Below are 18441 nucleotides of genomic sequence, written 5' to 3' on the forward strand. Positions count from 1 at the left end.
TTTGTGTATGCTGCTATTCACGCTAATTTCTAATATTGCAGTAATTTAATGCAGGAAAAAAAAAACAATTTGACTCCCCCTTAATTAATTAAGGGAAACAATCCTGGTGCAATTACATCTCCATCATAAGCAAAAAGAATAGTAGATACATGCCCGTTTTAAATTAATTTGTCAGCATGTCAATAGTTTATAATTATCAGAGGAGCAGAATGAGCTGAACCATCTGCTGCTCCACACTCAGCTCTGTATCCCAGCAGCCCTCCTGATGCAAGAGTCAAACCCAAGATTACTCAACATTTTATATCAATGATGGAGGAAGCAATATCCACTTTTCTTTCAAATATATTCTACATAGATTAGAATAATAGATATTAACCAGCCCTTTTAAACCGAAGCAGCCAATCACAGCGCTTGGTTCCAAATATGATATATTTTTTCTGTTGTTGTAATTTGTCTGTGTCTACAACAACAAAAAACTCATCTAACCAGCGTTCAGCAGGGCAATGAGAGCGAAAGCTGTCAGATGGGGCCTCCTTAGAGAGGTTTCCTACTGTCATTGCAAAATTTGCACATCATGGGTAGCTGCTTTAGTTTACATTTTGTCAGCCTTCTGGTGCCCCCTACTGGTCTGAGGCCCCAAGCAGTTTGCCTGCCTTGCCTGTTGACAAGCAGCGTCTCTGCGGAGAAAAAAGTTACATTTAATCCTTCAGATAAATCTTTGGATCTGTACAGGTACAAACAGTGTTCACATTAAGAGCTATATTTCCTGTTTAAAATGTGTCTCGTATTGAAATAACGTGATTGCCTCTGTGGGTCATGTATGGTGTGTCACCCCACACTCCAAACAACACAATGACATTTAATATAAGCCTTTGTGTGAGCCACATTCAAGCAGCCTGATCAGTAGGAATATTGACTTTGGGATGTGGTTAGCTTTTCCAGCAGGATGTTGAATGCATGACAGTAGTGACACCAGGCAAGCCGATGTGGGCATGTACGAGCATGTTCAGGCATGAATGCAATCACACACGCGGTCCGCCTGTCTGTCATTCAGCCGGCCCGGCACGCTCCTCTCTCTGCAGGAGAACAATAAGTGGCAACAGCAACTCGATGTGATGAATCCTATCTCAGCAAGCACACGCACTGCTTCCCTGCAATCCAGAAACACTGACTGTATTGATCAACAGTGTTTTCTTTCACTGTTTCAGACAAAAGGCCGGAGAGGGAAGGAGAGCTAGCTGCAGGGATGTGAACGGTGGAGGACAAAATGGAGGATTTCTGCGGCGTTTGTGAGGGAAGTGTCAACTCAAGGTGTCGGAGTTAAACATGTGGGAACACCTGTTAGTTCAATCTTAACATTGTTTTATGCTCATCTGTTGGTGTTAAAAAATGACTATTATAAGTCTTAAATGTGTTGAAGCTCCTTTGAGGAACTTTTGTGTCGGTTATGGCGCCCCCCTGAGGACAAATCAGTACATATCTTAGGCGCCGTATCCACATAATGTTTTTGTCAGGCAGGAAAACGCTGGCTGTGCGCTTGCACTGAGCGTTTGTGCACTTAGAAAAAAAAGCACTGCACGTCTGTCCTGTCTGTGGACAATGGCCGCTGTATGACCGACACTGCTCCGTTACTTTTTACTGCAGGTTTAATATTTGAGATCGTTTTTCACCCGATCAGACACAGAGCAGAGGACGTTGGTACGAGACACAATCTGTAGGAGGCAAAACTACGGGAAATATCATACATTAGGAAAAGAGCGCCTGTGACGTTATCGGCGCCTCTTTGAAAGGTTTACGCACAAAAAAGGCAGAGAGCTGGTAAAAAAAGACACTGGGTGCTGCGCTTTCTCTCCAGGCGGCTGCTTTCTGCTGCAAACGCTATTCTCTTATTGAAAACACATGAAAAAGACGCTGGCACTCAGAAATAAACGCTAAGTGGACATGGGGCATTACATGATCTATTCCATGATCTAGTCCTGTACATGTGTAAGTACATGTTTCCTGATGAAAAATCTCATCCTGCTTTATTTTAATTGTTAAACCTTTCACTCACTGTGAGTTTTTTGCGGTTAAAATGTGAACAAAGGAACTTCTGCTTTACTGTCTACAGTCTTCTCATCAGACAAAATGCATCATTGAATAAACACATGGCTCAAGTCAATCATCTTTCTGATGGTCTAGTTTTCTTCTGAAGCTCGTAAAAAATAATCATGATATATCTCAGTCTGTTTCATCACCACATTTAAAAGGAGCTTTGATATTCGTTTTGAGTTGCAATAGAACAAATGTGCATGCAGGTAACAGTGTTACCAGTTTTGGATCTATGGAGACACTTTATATACACATGCAACTGCAACCGTCAAGGGATGACATTGACAGTTTTATCACCATTGTGACCTGTATCACTCTGTAGGCCGGCCCTCGTTGGGTCAACATAGAAAGCAATACAGTATTCTGTTTATTTACAGGCCATTCATTGGTCCACTCCATCCTTACCTGACTTCTCTTCTGTCTACAAACATCTGAATCCCTACATCAGATCTCAAACCTGGGTCACTTAAAAAATACCAACGGTTAGGGGACTGAATAGGGACAGAGTGCTTTTAGTGTGGCTGCCCCTTTGATGTGGAATAACTTTCAAATGACGGCTGATCTGTGTTCTCTGGTATCGTACAGTGTTCTTAAAGAGCCGGTGTCTGAACTAATAATGGAAAGTAATTGAAACTGTTTTAAAATGTGACTTTTTAACAAGGGCATGGGATTGCAAGAATCATTGTTTATGTGTTTATTTGTAATTATTTTAGTGTTTTACATGTTTTTAACTTTAACTTAAATTTTATTCTGTTGCTGCAGGGAAACTCTGGAAAAGTGTTCTGGGTTCTCCTGCTATGATAAAGGATAACTAAAAATAAAAATATGATATGATGTGATGCGATGCCATATAATACTTTTTTGTCCCCTCCACAGTAGTAAATAGTAGTAAACAGAGAAGCACATAGCAACAGGAAACAACAACAAAACACAACAAATTGCACATAATCCACATTACTCCAGATCCACACAAAACGCTTTTTGATAAGTAAAAAGATACGGACACCATGATTCTATTGCACAACAAACACAAAATCAAGTAATACTATCTTGAAAAAACGATTGAAGAAGGTGCAAAAGATCTTTGAAAACCTGTTTAGTTTGCATCGGGGCAAATAGGAAACATATTAAATAAAGGTAATCTTTCAGTTATAAATTACCCTGAGGATTTCACTAGGATTTCCCAAAACACTGACTTGAAAACATCGACAGTAGTCAATTATTATTGCATTTTTTCAGGGGCCTGCATCTATAGGCTGCTCTTCTGTATGTCTCTATCAATACAACAGGGTTGTCTGTGTGTGTGTGTGTGTGTCTGTGTCCCTGTGTGTGTTTTCTATAGGATGAGGTTTTCCTGCTGATCCAGCTGCTAGCAGCGACGAGCAGAGAATAGATTGTCTCAGAGGAGAGAGGAGAATTTAATAAAGCAATATGTGTGTGTGTGTGTGTGTGTGTGTGTGTGTGTGTGTGTGTGTGTGCGTGTGTGTGTGAGAGAGAGAGAGAGAGAGAGAGAGAGGGAGAACGGGGGAGTATTTGTGTCGAGGATGGGAGGATTGACTTGTTTAGTGCTTTTTCTCTCTTTTAAAATCAATCTCCTCCTGCAAACACGGAGACAAAAACCCTGACAAAGAGCACAAACACACTCTGTATCTACCTGTGATTGTTTGAACAACACATCAACACATTTATCTGTGTTTTCTTTCTATTAAAGATGTGACCTGATTCAGTCCCAAGTGTTGAGGATTTATTTAACTCAACTGCACAGAGAGCCAGTCTTAAACCCGAGAGTTAGTTACTGGAGAGAGTTTTCTTTATAAAGAGTTGTCTACATTTGAGCACATTGTCTTTTCTTTTTCTGATGTGTGTCACATAAAATTTTTCTTTGTAGTTCAGGGAGCGCAAAGTCTCTGACACTATGTTAGCTATGAATATAAATATAAATATTTTAATCTAGATTTCTACAACTAGCTAAGATATGAGGACATCATGGGGATTTCAGGGCATAAGGGAAGTCTGGGAGATTCTCCCCCCACAATATTTCTTGATTAAAAATCTTTATTTTGGGGGCGCCAGACGGCCTAGTGGTCATGTCGTGTGCTGCATGTACGTAGGCTGCAGTCCTCCTGGCAGCGGTCATGGGATCGAATCCAACCTCTGCCCTTTGCTGCCTATCATCCCCCTCTCTCCTCCCAACATTTCCTGTTCCTCTTCAGCTGTCCTATCCAATAAAGGCAAAAATGGCCAAAAAACATCTTTAAAATAATCTAGATTTTGATGCTATTTTACGCATGTCTGTTCAAACAGATCACATAAAAGTTCACCGTTTCATCCAACAATAATGAAGTGCTAATTAAACAGTAGCACCATAATAGTATGAAGAGAAATGTAAATAATCGTATTCATCGACATTTTGAAGAAGGTATTTCAGGGTCTAACTTCTTATCCTTAATTTGAAATAATCAGAAGACACTCAGTAGTGTTTTCTCTTCGTCAGGACATGAACCCTCCGACATCTCTCCTACCACAGCTACACTGATGTTCCTATACTGTACATGTGCGTATGTTGGGCTTGTGCGCAGCTGCATAATAAAAGAAAGTGCATGAACTACTTCCTGGAGAAACTGATTATTGGGAATATTCAGTTTAACATGTACAGTATATATTTTTAAATTGCTACAGAGTTTAGCATTACTTTTGTTGCAGTTTTAAACTTCAAATATTAAGGTCCTTTTGTTGCATAGTTTATAAAACATTTTTAAAGGGGTTTGTCGAAGGTCGAGTAAAAAACAAATTTTACATATTTTACAAACTCACACACACTCAAGACTCAGCTATCAAGGCTTTATCCAATCCTTTTCTCTTCTAGCCAGCGGTGGTCAGAAGCCAGCAGACACAGCACAGATTGCTTTTAAGCAGCAGGTAATGATGTTGGTGCTACTTTTTTTTTTATCCGAGGAGAAGTTTGCAGGAGCCATCTGGGCTTTGGAGAGATATCAATGGAAAGCAGGAGAAATGGAGAGAAACCAGAGATCATTAAGGAAGAATCTCTGCACAGCTTTTAGAAGAGGCAATCTGACCAACAGGCGCCACAGCTGACCCCGTCTCCTCACCACACTTTCACACAAAGAAACCCTTCATGGGTTTTCTCTCTGAAGGAATCCAAACGGCTGCAGAAAATGGCTTTCACTTTCACTCCTCTGTCATTATCATGCCGCAGGATAAAGTCTCTCAACAGTCTTTGTCTCTTGCCGTATAGTAATTGGTGAGTAAAGCAGTTACAAAGACAATTTATTAGTTCATCAACTGAGTGATTGATAGCACAAGTCATTTTCTGTCTGACAGCAACAACACATTTTGTTAACGAGTGATAACACACACTCAACTCTTCATCACCTGCACACGCCAGGAATACAGACAGGCTTCTTTTCACAGAACCATTAAAGGAGCAAAATGTAACTCTGACACGTAGTGTTTAAAATGGGTCCTGAAGTCCAATTTAAATAAAACATTGAAGAGAGCTGGCTCTCCCCCCACCCCCTCCTCTCTAGAGTCGATGTGCATGAAGGTTGCCATGTGGTGGACACTGAAGCTTCAGTGTTTATCCAGCTCTGCATCAGTCTGTAAACCTTTCTGTGTTCTAACCTCTCTCCATTTTTCAAAAGCATCTCCAACATTGATCCTAGTTTGAGCACGTTTCTGCTCGTGGAGCTTATTAGAAACATGAAGAGGCTTTTTAGGTCGGGTACAATCACTTCTATCTGAACCACTTCTCTTGCCCGCTTCCATCGCTGCAACACCTGTTTGTTTGCTGTTTGCCTGGTAAACCGAGGGGCGTGCTGTGTGCCCTTCAACCGCCAACCTTCTCCGGTCAAAAAAAATACAGACCATTCAGGACAGGTCATCTTTCATATGACCTTAATAAACATTTGATTAATTCCTGCTTTGTCAAAGGATTATGATGTCAAAAACGTTTTCAGGCCTGTGACATCCTGTGATACTAAACTGGATTTTAACCATATAGTCAATTGTTAATACAGAATCTAGTTTTCATAAAGGCCGTGTGCTCTTACTTTGAAATACATGCAAACCTCCATGTTTGAAAATAAAGCCAACCATCTCAAAAACTGCAGTTCCTTCCGTGTCCACTAAAGGCAAAGTGAGTAAATGCCGCCATGTTAAAATGTCCAACTTTACATCAGAAGTAAACATGTTTACACTGGAACAAAATAAGTGTTTTGCTCTCTGCAGCTCATTTCTCTATTCATGACAGTATCCATGGATGGACATGTTATGAGTGTTCTCACATTAGTCCTCTGCTCTTCCTCCTCATTGTTTCCACACCTTGGTTGTTTAAAAATCATATCGTTAAGGCTCACTGTGGTTGCTCTGTGAGTGATGCTGTGCTCAAGATTAAGCAGCAAAGTTATTAAATGCATTAATATTAAATAACTCTAATATTGCAATAAGGCTATTCATTAAAAAAAATCCAATTATAAATGATGAATAGTTTTAATTATGTGAATCCAGACTGTAAATATGTTGCAAGTTCAATTCATACATTATACTGTTAAAACTCCAAACTCTGGTTTTGCAAACAGAAAGTTATAACTGAGTTAATGAGCCTCTTTCAATACCCATACTCACTAATAAAAGATTCATGTGTTTGTGTTGCATTGCATGTTTGTCAAATGCATTAATCCCAAGAATAACAGTCCATAATGTGCTGCTGCATCCAGTCACATTTTATAGTTTTCTGCAGACTGCAACACATTTATTTACATGACAAGGGCAAGGTACAGCAGGAAAATGTTTTCGGGATTATTTTTTTGGGTGGGGGGATAAAGAGGTTTTTGGATGGTGGCTTTCATCAATGTGGCTCCTGAGTTGTGCAAGGTCAAGTATACCGCTGTCTTAGGGCCTCTGTTCTATTTGACCAGTATGTAGGTGGACTGAGATTACCTTGGTATCTGAGCAGCACCGACGCAGCCTGAGACCTCGGGCTGTGGAAGCGGATGGAGATCTGGTTGCTGTGGCTTCGTACCACCAACCCTCTCATGAGGATGGACTCGTTGGCCAGCATGGTGTTCTCCCGGTGGCCCACGTCTTCAAACACCACTTTGTCTCCCTCGGACAGATTCACGTTCATGACCTGACAGGAAACAGAGAAAGGAAAAGGACCATTAATGTGTCATCGAAAAACACAAAACAGAGAACGATACAGATTGAGGATGCCAGAGGGAAACTGATGTCACTGTTTGGTTTGTTTACTAGTTGACAGGTTGTCTCAGGAGCGAGGTTGTTTACACGCTGACAAAATGGTCAAAATTAAGTGTGTTTCTTTAGAATGAGGTGATGTTGCTTTTGGACGGATTTCTGATCCATTACTTTCAGTGCTTGTTTATATAATGACCTAATGGGTGTAATTGTTTGGCTGGCCTGGCCCCAAACTTCTGATATGGTTCATTGTAATTATCAGCTACAGAGGCGTTTTGTACGAACATGGTTTGTAGTCTGCAGCTGCTTTGACTTCCTTCATGACTAAAAAATAGAAAAGCAAACGAGTGCAGTCTGAAGGCTGCAGCTGGACCCTCCTTAAAAGCCAAGTGAAGCAGCTGTATCCGAAGAGAAGAAACTTTCAAGCTTAAGCTATGTCTTTATAATTTGAAAAACAAATGCGATCCTTGACCTTGATTCACCAAGACACTGAGCAGGCGAAAGTAGTGAATGACCACTTCAGGAAGTGGTGCTGTTTATAAATCTTACAATCTGAGTAGAAAGCTGGTCACAAACAGCCTCTCTCTGCCTGTCACTCCATGCATATGGAAATCAGATGGAAATTCATCTATTTACATAATATGTATTTGCAGTCACAGCCATTCACATCAAAATTGCACCCAACTCGCTCACACTTTACAGCAGCCTGCCCCCCCCCCCCCCGCCACATTATTCAGGATAATTTCAAAATTGGCATAAAGGCTTCGCGCAGAGTTTATCCTTTCAGAGTGGCAGCCATTATTGTCGCCGCAGCGTGCAGCATTCAGCAGAGGGACTTCTCCAAATTCAGATCAGATAATGAAATGCTCTTTTTTATTAAACTGCTGCAGGGCGCCCTCGTTGAAGATTAATTTTATCTGAAATGATTTGCACTTACGGTTTGTGATGAAAAGGTTATTATCTGCACAGTTCAGGGGCGTGTTTGCACTTTCATTTACGCAAAGATAAAAATCTGTGAAGAATGTTGACCAGCAGAGAGATGCCTCAACCTTCACATGCTGAAATCTGAAAAATGTGGCTTTTATCAGCTTTCATCGCGGCAGGTATATCTTTATTCAAGCGATAAAATGAAGGCGGCGTCTGGTCTCCACGTGGCCCTCCACAGATCATATCTGCTGCCTCCTGTCGCTCCTCACCGGGAGATGAATCCACACATCTCCTGAGAGGAGCTGCAGAGGAAGGCTGTGAGGATGAGGATCCACTGACGGGACAAGAGAGTCATGTAACAACATGCAAGATCAGACTCAGGATTTATTTTTCAGGACTATAAACACAGAGTGTCTTCCTGAGTAGATTATAAAAGATGACTTGAAGTGATGTTCGTATGAAAAGATTAAATCTATAGTTTACATGATGGCTGCAAATACACACACAGTTCAGGATTTTGCCATCAAGGAAGAGCAGGCTGCATCCAGAAGTGAAATATGTCTTCAACAGTTTTTGGAAGATTATAAGAAGCTGCTTTTTGTGTTGATGCACGAATCACAGCAATGTCAGAATTTATATTGTTGAATGCAAAAATTCATCTTGACGAGGTGAAGCGATATGATTTGGTGGGGCAGGCGAAGCAATTGGGAGACAAATTGCCCTACCTTGCCAATGCCTATAGCAGAGCAGGGATTTAAATGACTGACCAAGAATTATAAGACAGGTTCGATGAAGACTTTCTGCAGCCGTCATGCACATGCATTTGTGCCAGAGCAATGGAGAGCTTCTATCTTCACGTTGTGAGTACATTTCGGAGCCTGTACTTTTTCACTTTAGTAAAAGAGTTGACTCAGCTTTATATTTACTCTGAAGAACTCTTTGCTCTTTCCCTCGGAGGACTGGCAGAAATGTAAAGTCTCAAAGTGAGTAAGAAAGAGAAGAAGATAACTAAGCTATCTTCATGAAAACTCAACAAACTCAAGCCACTGATGAAGAAGCACCCAAAACCTGATTGGTAGTGAAAGCTAGAGCATCATGTTATTATTCATTTGGTCTAACTTCTTGCCACATTATCAGATGTTTTCACTCAAACATTTGGTGACTCCTGTCACATGTAGGCAGTCCAGAATAGCGGTTCAAAGTTTTCCTCTTGGCTAAAAATGTAAAAAAAAATGAGGGAGGGATCGATGACTGTTTCACTTAAACCCACTTAATATCGCTTATATAATATTGTTCCCACGGTCCATTATTCAATTGCTCTCGTTTATATTGAAATATTACTTCCAGCCCACGTTCAGTAGGAGCCTGAACGCATCATGAGTGAGTCACAGTGCTGGAGCTCGGCCTCTGCAGCACTGCTGTGTATAACAAGTCATAATGTGCCGTTAATGAACTCATGGACACAGCATCAGGATAATAGTGCGCTGAACAAAGGGCATCACAGAGTAATCACATTATGCCTTCAGCTCAGGGATAATAAAACACTTGAGGGAACATTGGAGACATAATCCAATTTGGTCTGGCACCAGTCCAGCTTCTGTATAGCTGTACCTCACAAACATAATCATGAGTGCTGAACCCACGACTGCAGAAAGAGTTATTACCAACAACATAATGCATCATGGTGCACTTTTATATCTGAATAACTGGCGGTAGAAAAAGCAACTTCAGCTATCTGAGGAAATAAAGACAAGTCGACACGTTACCTGTGAAGCTATTGAAAGCGACTGAAGTGGGTGCAAAAGATTTTTTGTTGTTGTTGTTTGCGGCATGATTATACGACCAATTGTACAAGAAGAGGCCACAATGACAGCCCTAAAATCGTCTTCTGACGCTCTCAATCCCACTCCTGTTCATTCTTTTTAGTCCATACGATAGCAGCAAAAGGACAAAAGCAGTGAAAGACTCAAACAGTCTTATGAACCGATGTTTTCACTTTATGGATTTCAGAATATTAGCCTGTCAGCCAGGTCCAGCACTCAGGATTTTCTCTGATATTTTCATTTTTTTACTATTCTTTCTCCCAGTTTCTCTTTGAGGGTTTAGGACAGAGAGCATAAAGAGGTCCTGAGAATGCAAAGAATACCCTCTGGTCAGCATGATATAAACACATGATAAAAAAAAATGCCCTCGGTGCAATCATCGTCCAATAGGCAGCGCAATGGACAGTTCATGATGAGAAATCAATTAAAGACAGGGTTGGTAATTTTCGAAAACTAGCATGATTTTGAAAGTGGAATTCCCTCAGTGCTCCGTCTGCACCCACCCCCTCCCCTCTGTGCTCCCTCAACAGCCACGCCCCCTCACTTACGTGCATGAGCACCGTTGCTCCAGAAGTGGACCTCAGCTCATGCTTTGAATGTGGGCTCATGCATATATGGAGTAAAAATGAGCAGGGAGACAGGGAGGCGTGTGATTGGTTCATCAGATTGGTACCTTGTTGCAGACATTGGTCGAAGTTCTTACAGGCTTACAATTGCTACAGATGACATATTTTCTCTGTCCTTGTTCAGAGCACATGACTTATTCATTCCTATCAGGACCTAAAGACAATTTCATTTTTTTTACAAAATTACCAACGCTACCTTTAAATCAAAAGATAATTCAGTTGTATGAAGTAAGTAACTTTAATAAGGCAGCCGCTGTGTGTGTGTCACACCATCTGAAAGCCCTCCTCCACTGAAACACACTCCTCTTTGTTCCATCAGTAACATATTTACACAGTGAATATCTAAATCCTCATGAAAACCTCCCGGCTCCCGCAGCGATGCTGCAGAGAACTGAGAAGCGTGAGCGCCGTGGTGTAAAAGAGAAAAGCCTCTCTGACATCCATTTACTTTATAAAAGCAACAAATGACAGCTGAATAATTCAACTGACACTCCCTTCATTAAATATAAGCCGGCAACTTTGAGGGACGGCGAGGAGGATGAGAGCAAAACAGGGACAGATGGAACCCTGGGATATGGTGTTGACTAATGGATCAAAGTGAAACTATGTGTGTGTGTGCGCGCTCGAGTGTGTGTTTGTGTGTGTGTGGCGACACTTCTTAAAAGAGGAAGATGGGAGACATGACGGAGATCCAGTGTAATGCAAAATCATGTTGAAAGTTATATTTTTCTTTGTTGATCTTATCCTGCAGAAAGAAGTCCAGATGCTGCAGAGAATAAAGAGAAATATTTACCTCTAATTACCCATCTTCTTCATTCCCACATTTCCAAACACCCTCCATAAATACAGCTCCATAAATTGCTGAACCTGCCTCTTAAATGCATCACGCTGGGTTTAATATATTCCAGTAATTTCCCATTCCCTGTCAAGGGATCCAAATACCGTATAGTCTGCATGTGTTCCTATAAGGAGACGTGTGTGTGTGTGTGTGTGTGTGTCTGCTAATTAGCGGCAGTAATTAAGAGGGAGGTGAGTAAATGGTGGAGTCGAGGGAACATCTGTTTGAGCAGGAGAAGTAGGTCACAGCGGAGGGAGAACCGAGATAGACGGAGCCTGTCAGAAGAGGCCACTGATGAAGAATATCCTGTTGTTTTTTTTCTCCCCTGCTCGCTAACTGTCCAATCTGTCAGGACTACAGCCAGACACATGAACAGGTAGAGTTTAAACTTTTTGGAAGGAAAGGTAGTCACACTGCCTTTTAATGAGCCTCTTAATGAGTCCTTGACTAAAACAGCTTTATACACAAGGCCGTCCCGTTCAAGTAAACACAGCCAGACTACAACACAGACAGCGGGACTCACGCTTCTCACTCATTGTAGACAGTCAGGACTCAGAGAGACATTTACACAGGATATACTTGATTTCTGCTGAATTTATGTGTAAAATGTTACACAATTCTTTCTGTAATATTTCAAAGAAAGTTCAAAATATGAAAATAAAAAGAGCACAAAAGGATGGAAGTCGGGGGAAGTTCATTGACTGAGGGCGACGTGTGTTGACCTCTTCCTATTATAATAAAATAAAGCCAATATATCCACTACGATGGACGCTGGCATATTGTGCTGGAGCCAGAATATGCACAATAGATATTGGCTGGTGGAGCTGTAGTGATGCCCCGCCCCTTCTGCTGACTAATAATACCAATAAGATAACAAAGATCCCTCAGCTGGGTTCAGGCCGCAGCAGAACAGATTCTCGTTTGATTTGAAGCAGGTTATAGAAAGTTCAATGACTCTGGGTTTAAGGTACTCCTTTGATTACAGAGGTTCTCTGTTTGTTCTCTACTCTGCTAATCCAGTGCACAGTGAGCTGCAGGAGCCTCATTTAACAACAGAGCTGTCAATCATGGCCTTTTACCCCTTTTATATAGCATTTAAAAACTAATCAAAACTAAACTTCTGAGAAAAATGAACACATAAGCCCTTAGTGAACATGCATTAATACAATAATTATTATTTTACTCAGTTTTTCTGTTAAAACCAGAAATTTCAGGCTTTTTTCTTAAGAATTTTTTTTTTCTTAAAACCTGTAATTCAAATAAATGAGAGAAATATTCTGAATGAACTATTGAGTGTTGTAGAAATCAGCTGAACCATTTTGTCTTACACGACCACTCATACAGAAACATTAGATTCATCATATCAGTAATAAATTGACCGTTTCCAGGTCACTTTCTGCCTCTGGCAATAAAAAAAAATGCTTCTATCAACCAGCGAGCAGCTTACATTAGTGAACTGTACAGCACTTATTAATTATAAATAAACTCCACGCTTGCATACTAAATGCGCTGCAAATTCTTTCATCATTCTCCCGAGAGTGATTGATGCAATAGATTGCACAAATGTTCCCGTTTTCTTTTCTTTTTTTTTAAAAGTGTGGAGCCGGTCTCAGAGCTCGAGTATCTCTGCAGCCTTAATGAGCAACCACAGATAAGACTATTAAATGCAGCATTCAGTTAACAGCCTCTAATCCACTTTAAAACACACTGCAGCATACTTAAATCTAATTGTAGACCTTTTATTTGCTCACTTTTCTCACACGTTTTAACAGTTTAATCCATTCTTTACGAGTTTGAGCTTCATCATAGTTGCTGTGTTTATAATATATTTAAATTAATATTCTGTTAAAAGCTGGAATCAGGCTTGGTTTAAATGCTCTGTCATCTTCTTATTTAGAGTCTAGATTTAGGGCTCAAACTTACAGTAGAAGTGCAACGTTCAAACCAGAAATATTAATAAAGGTTAAGAAAAAACTTTCATCTTGTCAAATCTGTGTTGGGGTGGCAGTAACTGTCTGTCGAGCTTTGTGTTGGGAACTTGAGGGTCGCTGGTTCAAATCCCGGTGTGGACCAATATTTGGAACTTGGTCTGCTAGCTGGAGAGGTGCGTGGTCACTTCTCGAGTTCTGCCAAGGTGGCCTTGAGCAAGGCAAACTCGGAACAGCTGGAGTGTGCAGCAGACCCACTTCTCACTGTTAACGCATGTCTATAGTGCCTGCATGAGTATTTATGTCCTATATGTGTGAGAAGCTTGCCTCCCAATAACAGAGTGTAAAACCAGAATTTCCCACAGGGATTAATAAAGTATGTAAGAAAACCTCAAAATAAAAATATGTTGTTTAACAGCCCTGATTCAGCTGGGCCAATCACAATGAAGCATGACAAAAATAGAACAACAAATTAAGTCATGCTAGCAGGAGCTGTTGCACAATGTCAACTAAAATTAAACGTTTAAAATAAACAGCTGAAATCCTTAAAAAAAAAAAAGAATCCGACACCATTGAGTCTCGATTGTGCAGAATCTCACGCTGTAAATGATGACATTATGTCGTAACTGACAGGACAGCAGCGTCGTCCCTGTGATGCATGTGGAGAATAAAACATGAAACAACACTTCTGCTAAAGAGACAGTTGGGGAGGAGGCAGTTAGGCACAGGTTTAATGAGCCCGAGTAATCCAACATCTCCCACATAAACAGTAATATACTGACTCATAACGGACCTATGGATGTGTATAATGGCCCGTGTGCCTTTTTTTTTTATAGCACACTGGTGTCATTTGCATGTCATTTCATCAAGGTTAACACATGAAACGGTTGTGTGTAAAAACACTGAGCTCTGCTGCCAGCAGCACTTGTTAAATCAGAGACAGGGTAAATGTTTTATGCTGTACAAAAATGAAACATTAACGGACAGATATTTATGGATGGATATTTACAGACTGATCCACAGACAGTCGTGCTATAAAGGCAGGGTTGGTAATTTCCTCCAGACACACTTTTTAAGATTTGGGTTGAAATTGTCTTTAGGTCCGGACAGAAATTAATAACTCATGTGCTCTGAAAAAGGAATAAACTTTGACCAATGTCTGCCACGAGGTACCAATCTGATGAACCAATCACACGCCTCCCTGTCTCCCTGCTCGATTTCTACCCCTTGCGTGCACGAGCCCACACTCAAAGCGCGAATGAGACAGGAGACGACATAGTTTCTACACAATGCAAGCGATGCTCGTGCATGTAAGTGAGGGGGCGTGGCTTTTGAGGGAGCACAGAGGGGAGGGGGTGGGTGCAGACGGAGCACTGAGGGAATGCTACTTTCAAAATCATGCTAGTTTTTGAAAATTACCAACCCTGCCTTCAAGTACTAATTGTTCTTCTATTTCTGTGTACTATATCCAATCAAGAAAGTGTGCTCATGTTGGTAAAATCCCAGAAGCAGAGTGATGTTGCACTAATAAATGTATCCACAGAAACTCAGGAGGAGAACAAAACTTTGTTACTGTACTTAAGTTGAGTTGAACTTCTTACGGACGGAAATTTAGTGTAGCACGGCGGCTCCCTGAACCCATCACATCACACAAGCAAACATGTTTAAAACTTTCTTTTTCAAGTTTTTGTTGCACTGCAAATATACTTAATCGCTAAAGAACCACAGTGTCAAGAGTTTTCAAACAATTATGCACCAAAGAAACCCCAAGAAACAAACGCTACGGGAGACACAGCACTTTTTGCCAGCATGGACACCACACTTTTGTTGGTCATTGTTATTCATTGTGTGGTATTTTAATTATGAAGATGTAAAACAGCGTCAACATCGAAGAAGAAAAGTACTTTGAGAAGTCCTATAATTTAGCAAACAATGAAATAATGTCATTTGTTCAGGGTTGTAAAGTTTTAGTCTGTGTGGGTTTCAGCACCTGAACAAATAGTTTTTTGCACTAGTGTACATGCTAATGGACTCGCAATACAGGCAACATAAAAGCAGCTCGGTCTTCTCTTTGTGCATGACAGAAAAACTGTAAAAGAATAAATAAATAAAAACTCCAGCGTGCTTTCACAGCTCTGTCCTTGAGCCGTCCTACGGCTTTGAAAGCCGAGCCTCGGCGACAAACACAAAAGAGAGAGGCTCCAGATTAGTCTGGCTGTTTGAAAGGAAATTGAACATTGTGTCACAGCGACCAGACGAGAAGAGTTCTTTCTCTTAGTGTTTTTCCTTTTTCTCCCGGGGGGACAGTCAGGTAATCATTGCTTGGTGGACAGTGTGAATGCAGATGTGCAGAAGGTCGTCTGAAGTGATCGAGGTCAAGACTGAAGAGCTTTTAAAGTCTGCTTCACAAAAAGAAGAAACCCCGTTGAGTTTCACCAACACTGGAGGACATCTTTAAAGGGAAAAAGAACAACAACCGAAAACTATTTCTGGAATAGATTAAAGCTCCAAACTGAATAATGAATAAGAACAAGGTGTTATTGTTATTAAACACACCTATGTGGGCTGGCAACATCTCAAATATGTTCACTTATCTACAAAAGCATAAAAGATACAAGGACATATGGTCTGGATGTGATGACTCCAAGTAATGAATTCATGAAATGTGTACTTCTATACTGAAGGACAGAACAACTGCTTCAGTAACAATGAGCTGCAAGGAGAGTTTGCAGTAAGAAAACAAGCAAAGCTCTGCATATGTTCCACATAGATACATAGGTTATGAAGATATATATTGTATTTTTATTGATGTTATGTTTCTTTATGTTATAAAGTTATGTAATTTAGGATGATTTTTGCCTTAATCCCATAGGACAGCTGAAGAGAGATAGGAGGTGTTGGGAGTAGAGAGTGAGGGATGAATGCATCAAAGGGCCGAAACGGATTCGAACCCTTAACCACTGTAATGAGTACTATAGCCTCCTTACACAGAGCGCCTCATGACCGTGATGTGGATTTCCTTGTTGTTGATATGTTTGATGATGAAGAAATTCGCCGTTGAGACTGACTTGCTTTCAAAGAGTATAATTTTATTTAAGCAAGAAACAGAGTCACTGGTCACGTCTGACCAGGAGGATCAAGAAGCCAAATAATGATCTCTCGCGAACATACAGAGACAATCGCCTATATGCATCTAAACATCTGCTTTTCGTCATGGGTCATAAAAACATCATGTAACACATCCATATTTGGCAATACTCCTATACAACACCTCAATGTAAACATTCAACTCGAGGGGACTCCTAAATCTCCTTCAGATACAAACTCTCTCCAGATGTATACGTTATAAACTTAAAGGAGCAGTATATTATCTCTGTCCTAGTTACGTCAGACACTTCAACCGCTACGCTATCGACGCCCCTGCTTTCTTAACATCATGACAGTATTTGTACTTCCCTGTCTTCCTGAAGCATTGCACGACTTTGTGAGTCAGTTGTTCTTCTAATGATTTTAAACACGTCAAAAGTCATGCAGCAGAATCATTCCTCGCCTTCGTTGTCATATTTAAAGCCCTGAGTATACTCGCTTTTAACTAGGCGTACTTGAACGCATGACAGCCTTGCGTATCCTGCGGAGATGCAGTATGCATATATGACCTCTAGGAGCAGTGTAGAGTTGTATGGTGACGAGACCAGAAGTGACAACATCGGGGATACCAGAGAGCCGCTAAGACAACGGCGGAAAGTTTTGAAGAAACGATAATAGATAGAGTCCGCAACTACCCGCACTTTGACCTGTCATTGCCGTTGCATAGCATCCAAAAAGGCGTGCCTAAAAAGCTGGCGACAGATCAGCCCTGCCTCGTCATCTCCAGTAACACGCCTTGTACCAAGGCAAGTATGTCAACATTTACGTTCACAATGCAGCAGGTTGTCTGCGCATATACACTTTACCCACAATGCAATACAGAATGCAGAAAGTTGATAGTGACTGCTGCATGTTCCAATAGAAACAGACGTTATGACCATGACCTCTTTACAGCACATCACATGTCAGCAACATCATACACATCAAACCATCATTTAACAGTTTTTTATATTGTATTATATGTTAAGCTTCTTCTGTTGATTCTACTTGTGTGTGACTATGATGGCCAATGAAAAATGCAGCCTGTCTCTTCTCTGTATTTTGTATTTTTACACACCTGAATCAATGGAAATGTGAGGCACTGTATGTCTGTATGATGGGCTGCAACATCTGACATGATCATACATGTATCATATTGTGTCCAATTCAACATACTCTCCTCCCCAGCTAGAAAAAAAAAAAAAAAAGATCCTTATTTTCCTATGGCAGGAGCACATCCACTCACTGTGCAGCTCTGCACTTATCTTGTTTTAACATTCACCTCGCCTATTGCTGTTTCATTATCAGCAGAATCCCTACACGCACGTCACTAAATTGGTTTTATGCAACACGCCTGAATGAGAGGCGGAAAAAATCACTGCAAAGGCTGCAAAAAAAAAAAAAAAAAAATGCACAGAAAAAGAGATAAGCAAGGTGAGAGTGTAAATGAAAAACATAGGCGCAGTGTAGTGTACTGTATGGACGCACAGACACAGAATGAAATTTACATCTTAGGCCGGTTTGTCAATGAGGAGAATATAGGAGGAAATAAAATGTTTAGTTTGAATGACCTGCATACAGAAATTGCAAATAAAGAGCAGAATAAAAAAACATGGATATGCTGCATTACCTATTTTACCACTGGGAATCCTGAGATGAAGAAATAAAGCAAAGCAACCACTGATAATCTTATTTTTAAATGGCTTCCTGCTGTGTGATTCTGGTAGATTCATAGACAAAGGCAGACCATGTTTCTGTTTCTATTTTCTCCAGACGAGATGACAATGTCTCAAAACAGCGCTGGACAAGAACTTTCAGAGTGATATTTTGAAGTGTTGGGCATCCACTGACCCAGCTACCCAGTGTCA

General features: G+C 40.7%; 1 protein-coding gene across 1 annotated transcript in view; it reads right to left on the bottom strand.

The window, feature by feature from the left end:
- Positions 1 to 18441, bottom strand: part of sez6b (seizure related 6 homolog b) — a 140018-nt gene that overhangs the window by 42354 nt on the left and 79223 nt on the right. Inside the window, exon 4 of the mRNA XM_020640977.2 lies at positions 7051 to 7240. Within this exon, the coding sequence (XP_020496633.2) occupies positions 7051 to 7240 (190 nt within the window). The remainder of the gene's footprint in view (positions 1 to 7050; positions 7241 to 18441) is intronic.

The sequence above is a fragment of the Labrus bergylta genome, chromosome 11 (assembly GCF_963930695.1).
Source record: "Labrus bergylta chromosome 11, fLabBer1.1, whole genome shotgun sequence".
NCBI lineage: Eukaryota > Metazoa > Chordata > Actinopteri > Labriformes > Labridae > Labrus > Labrus bergylta.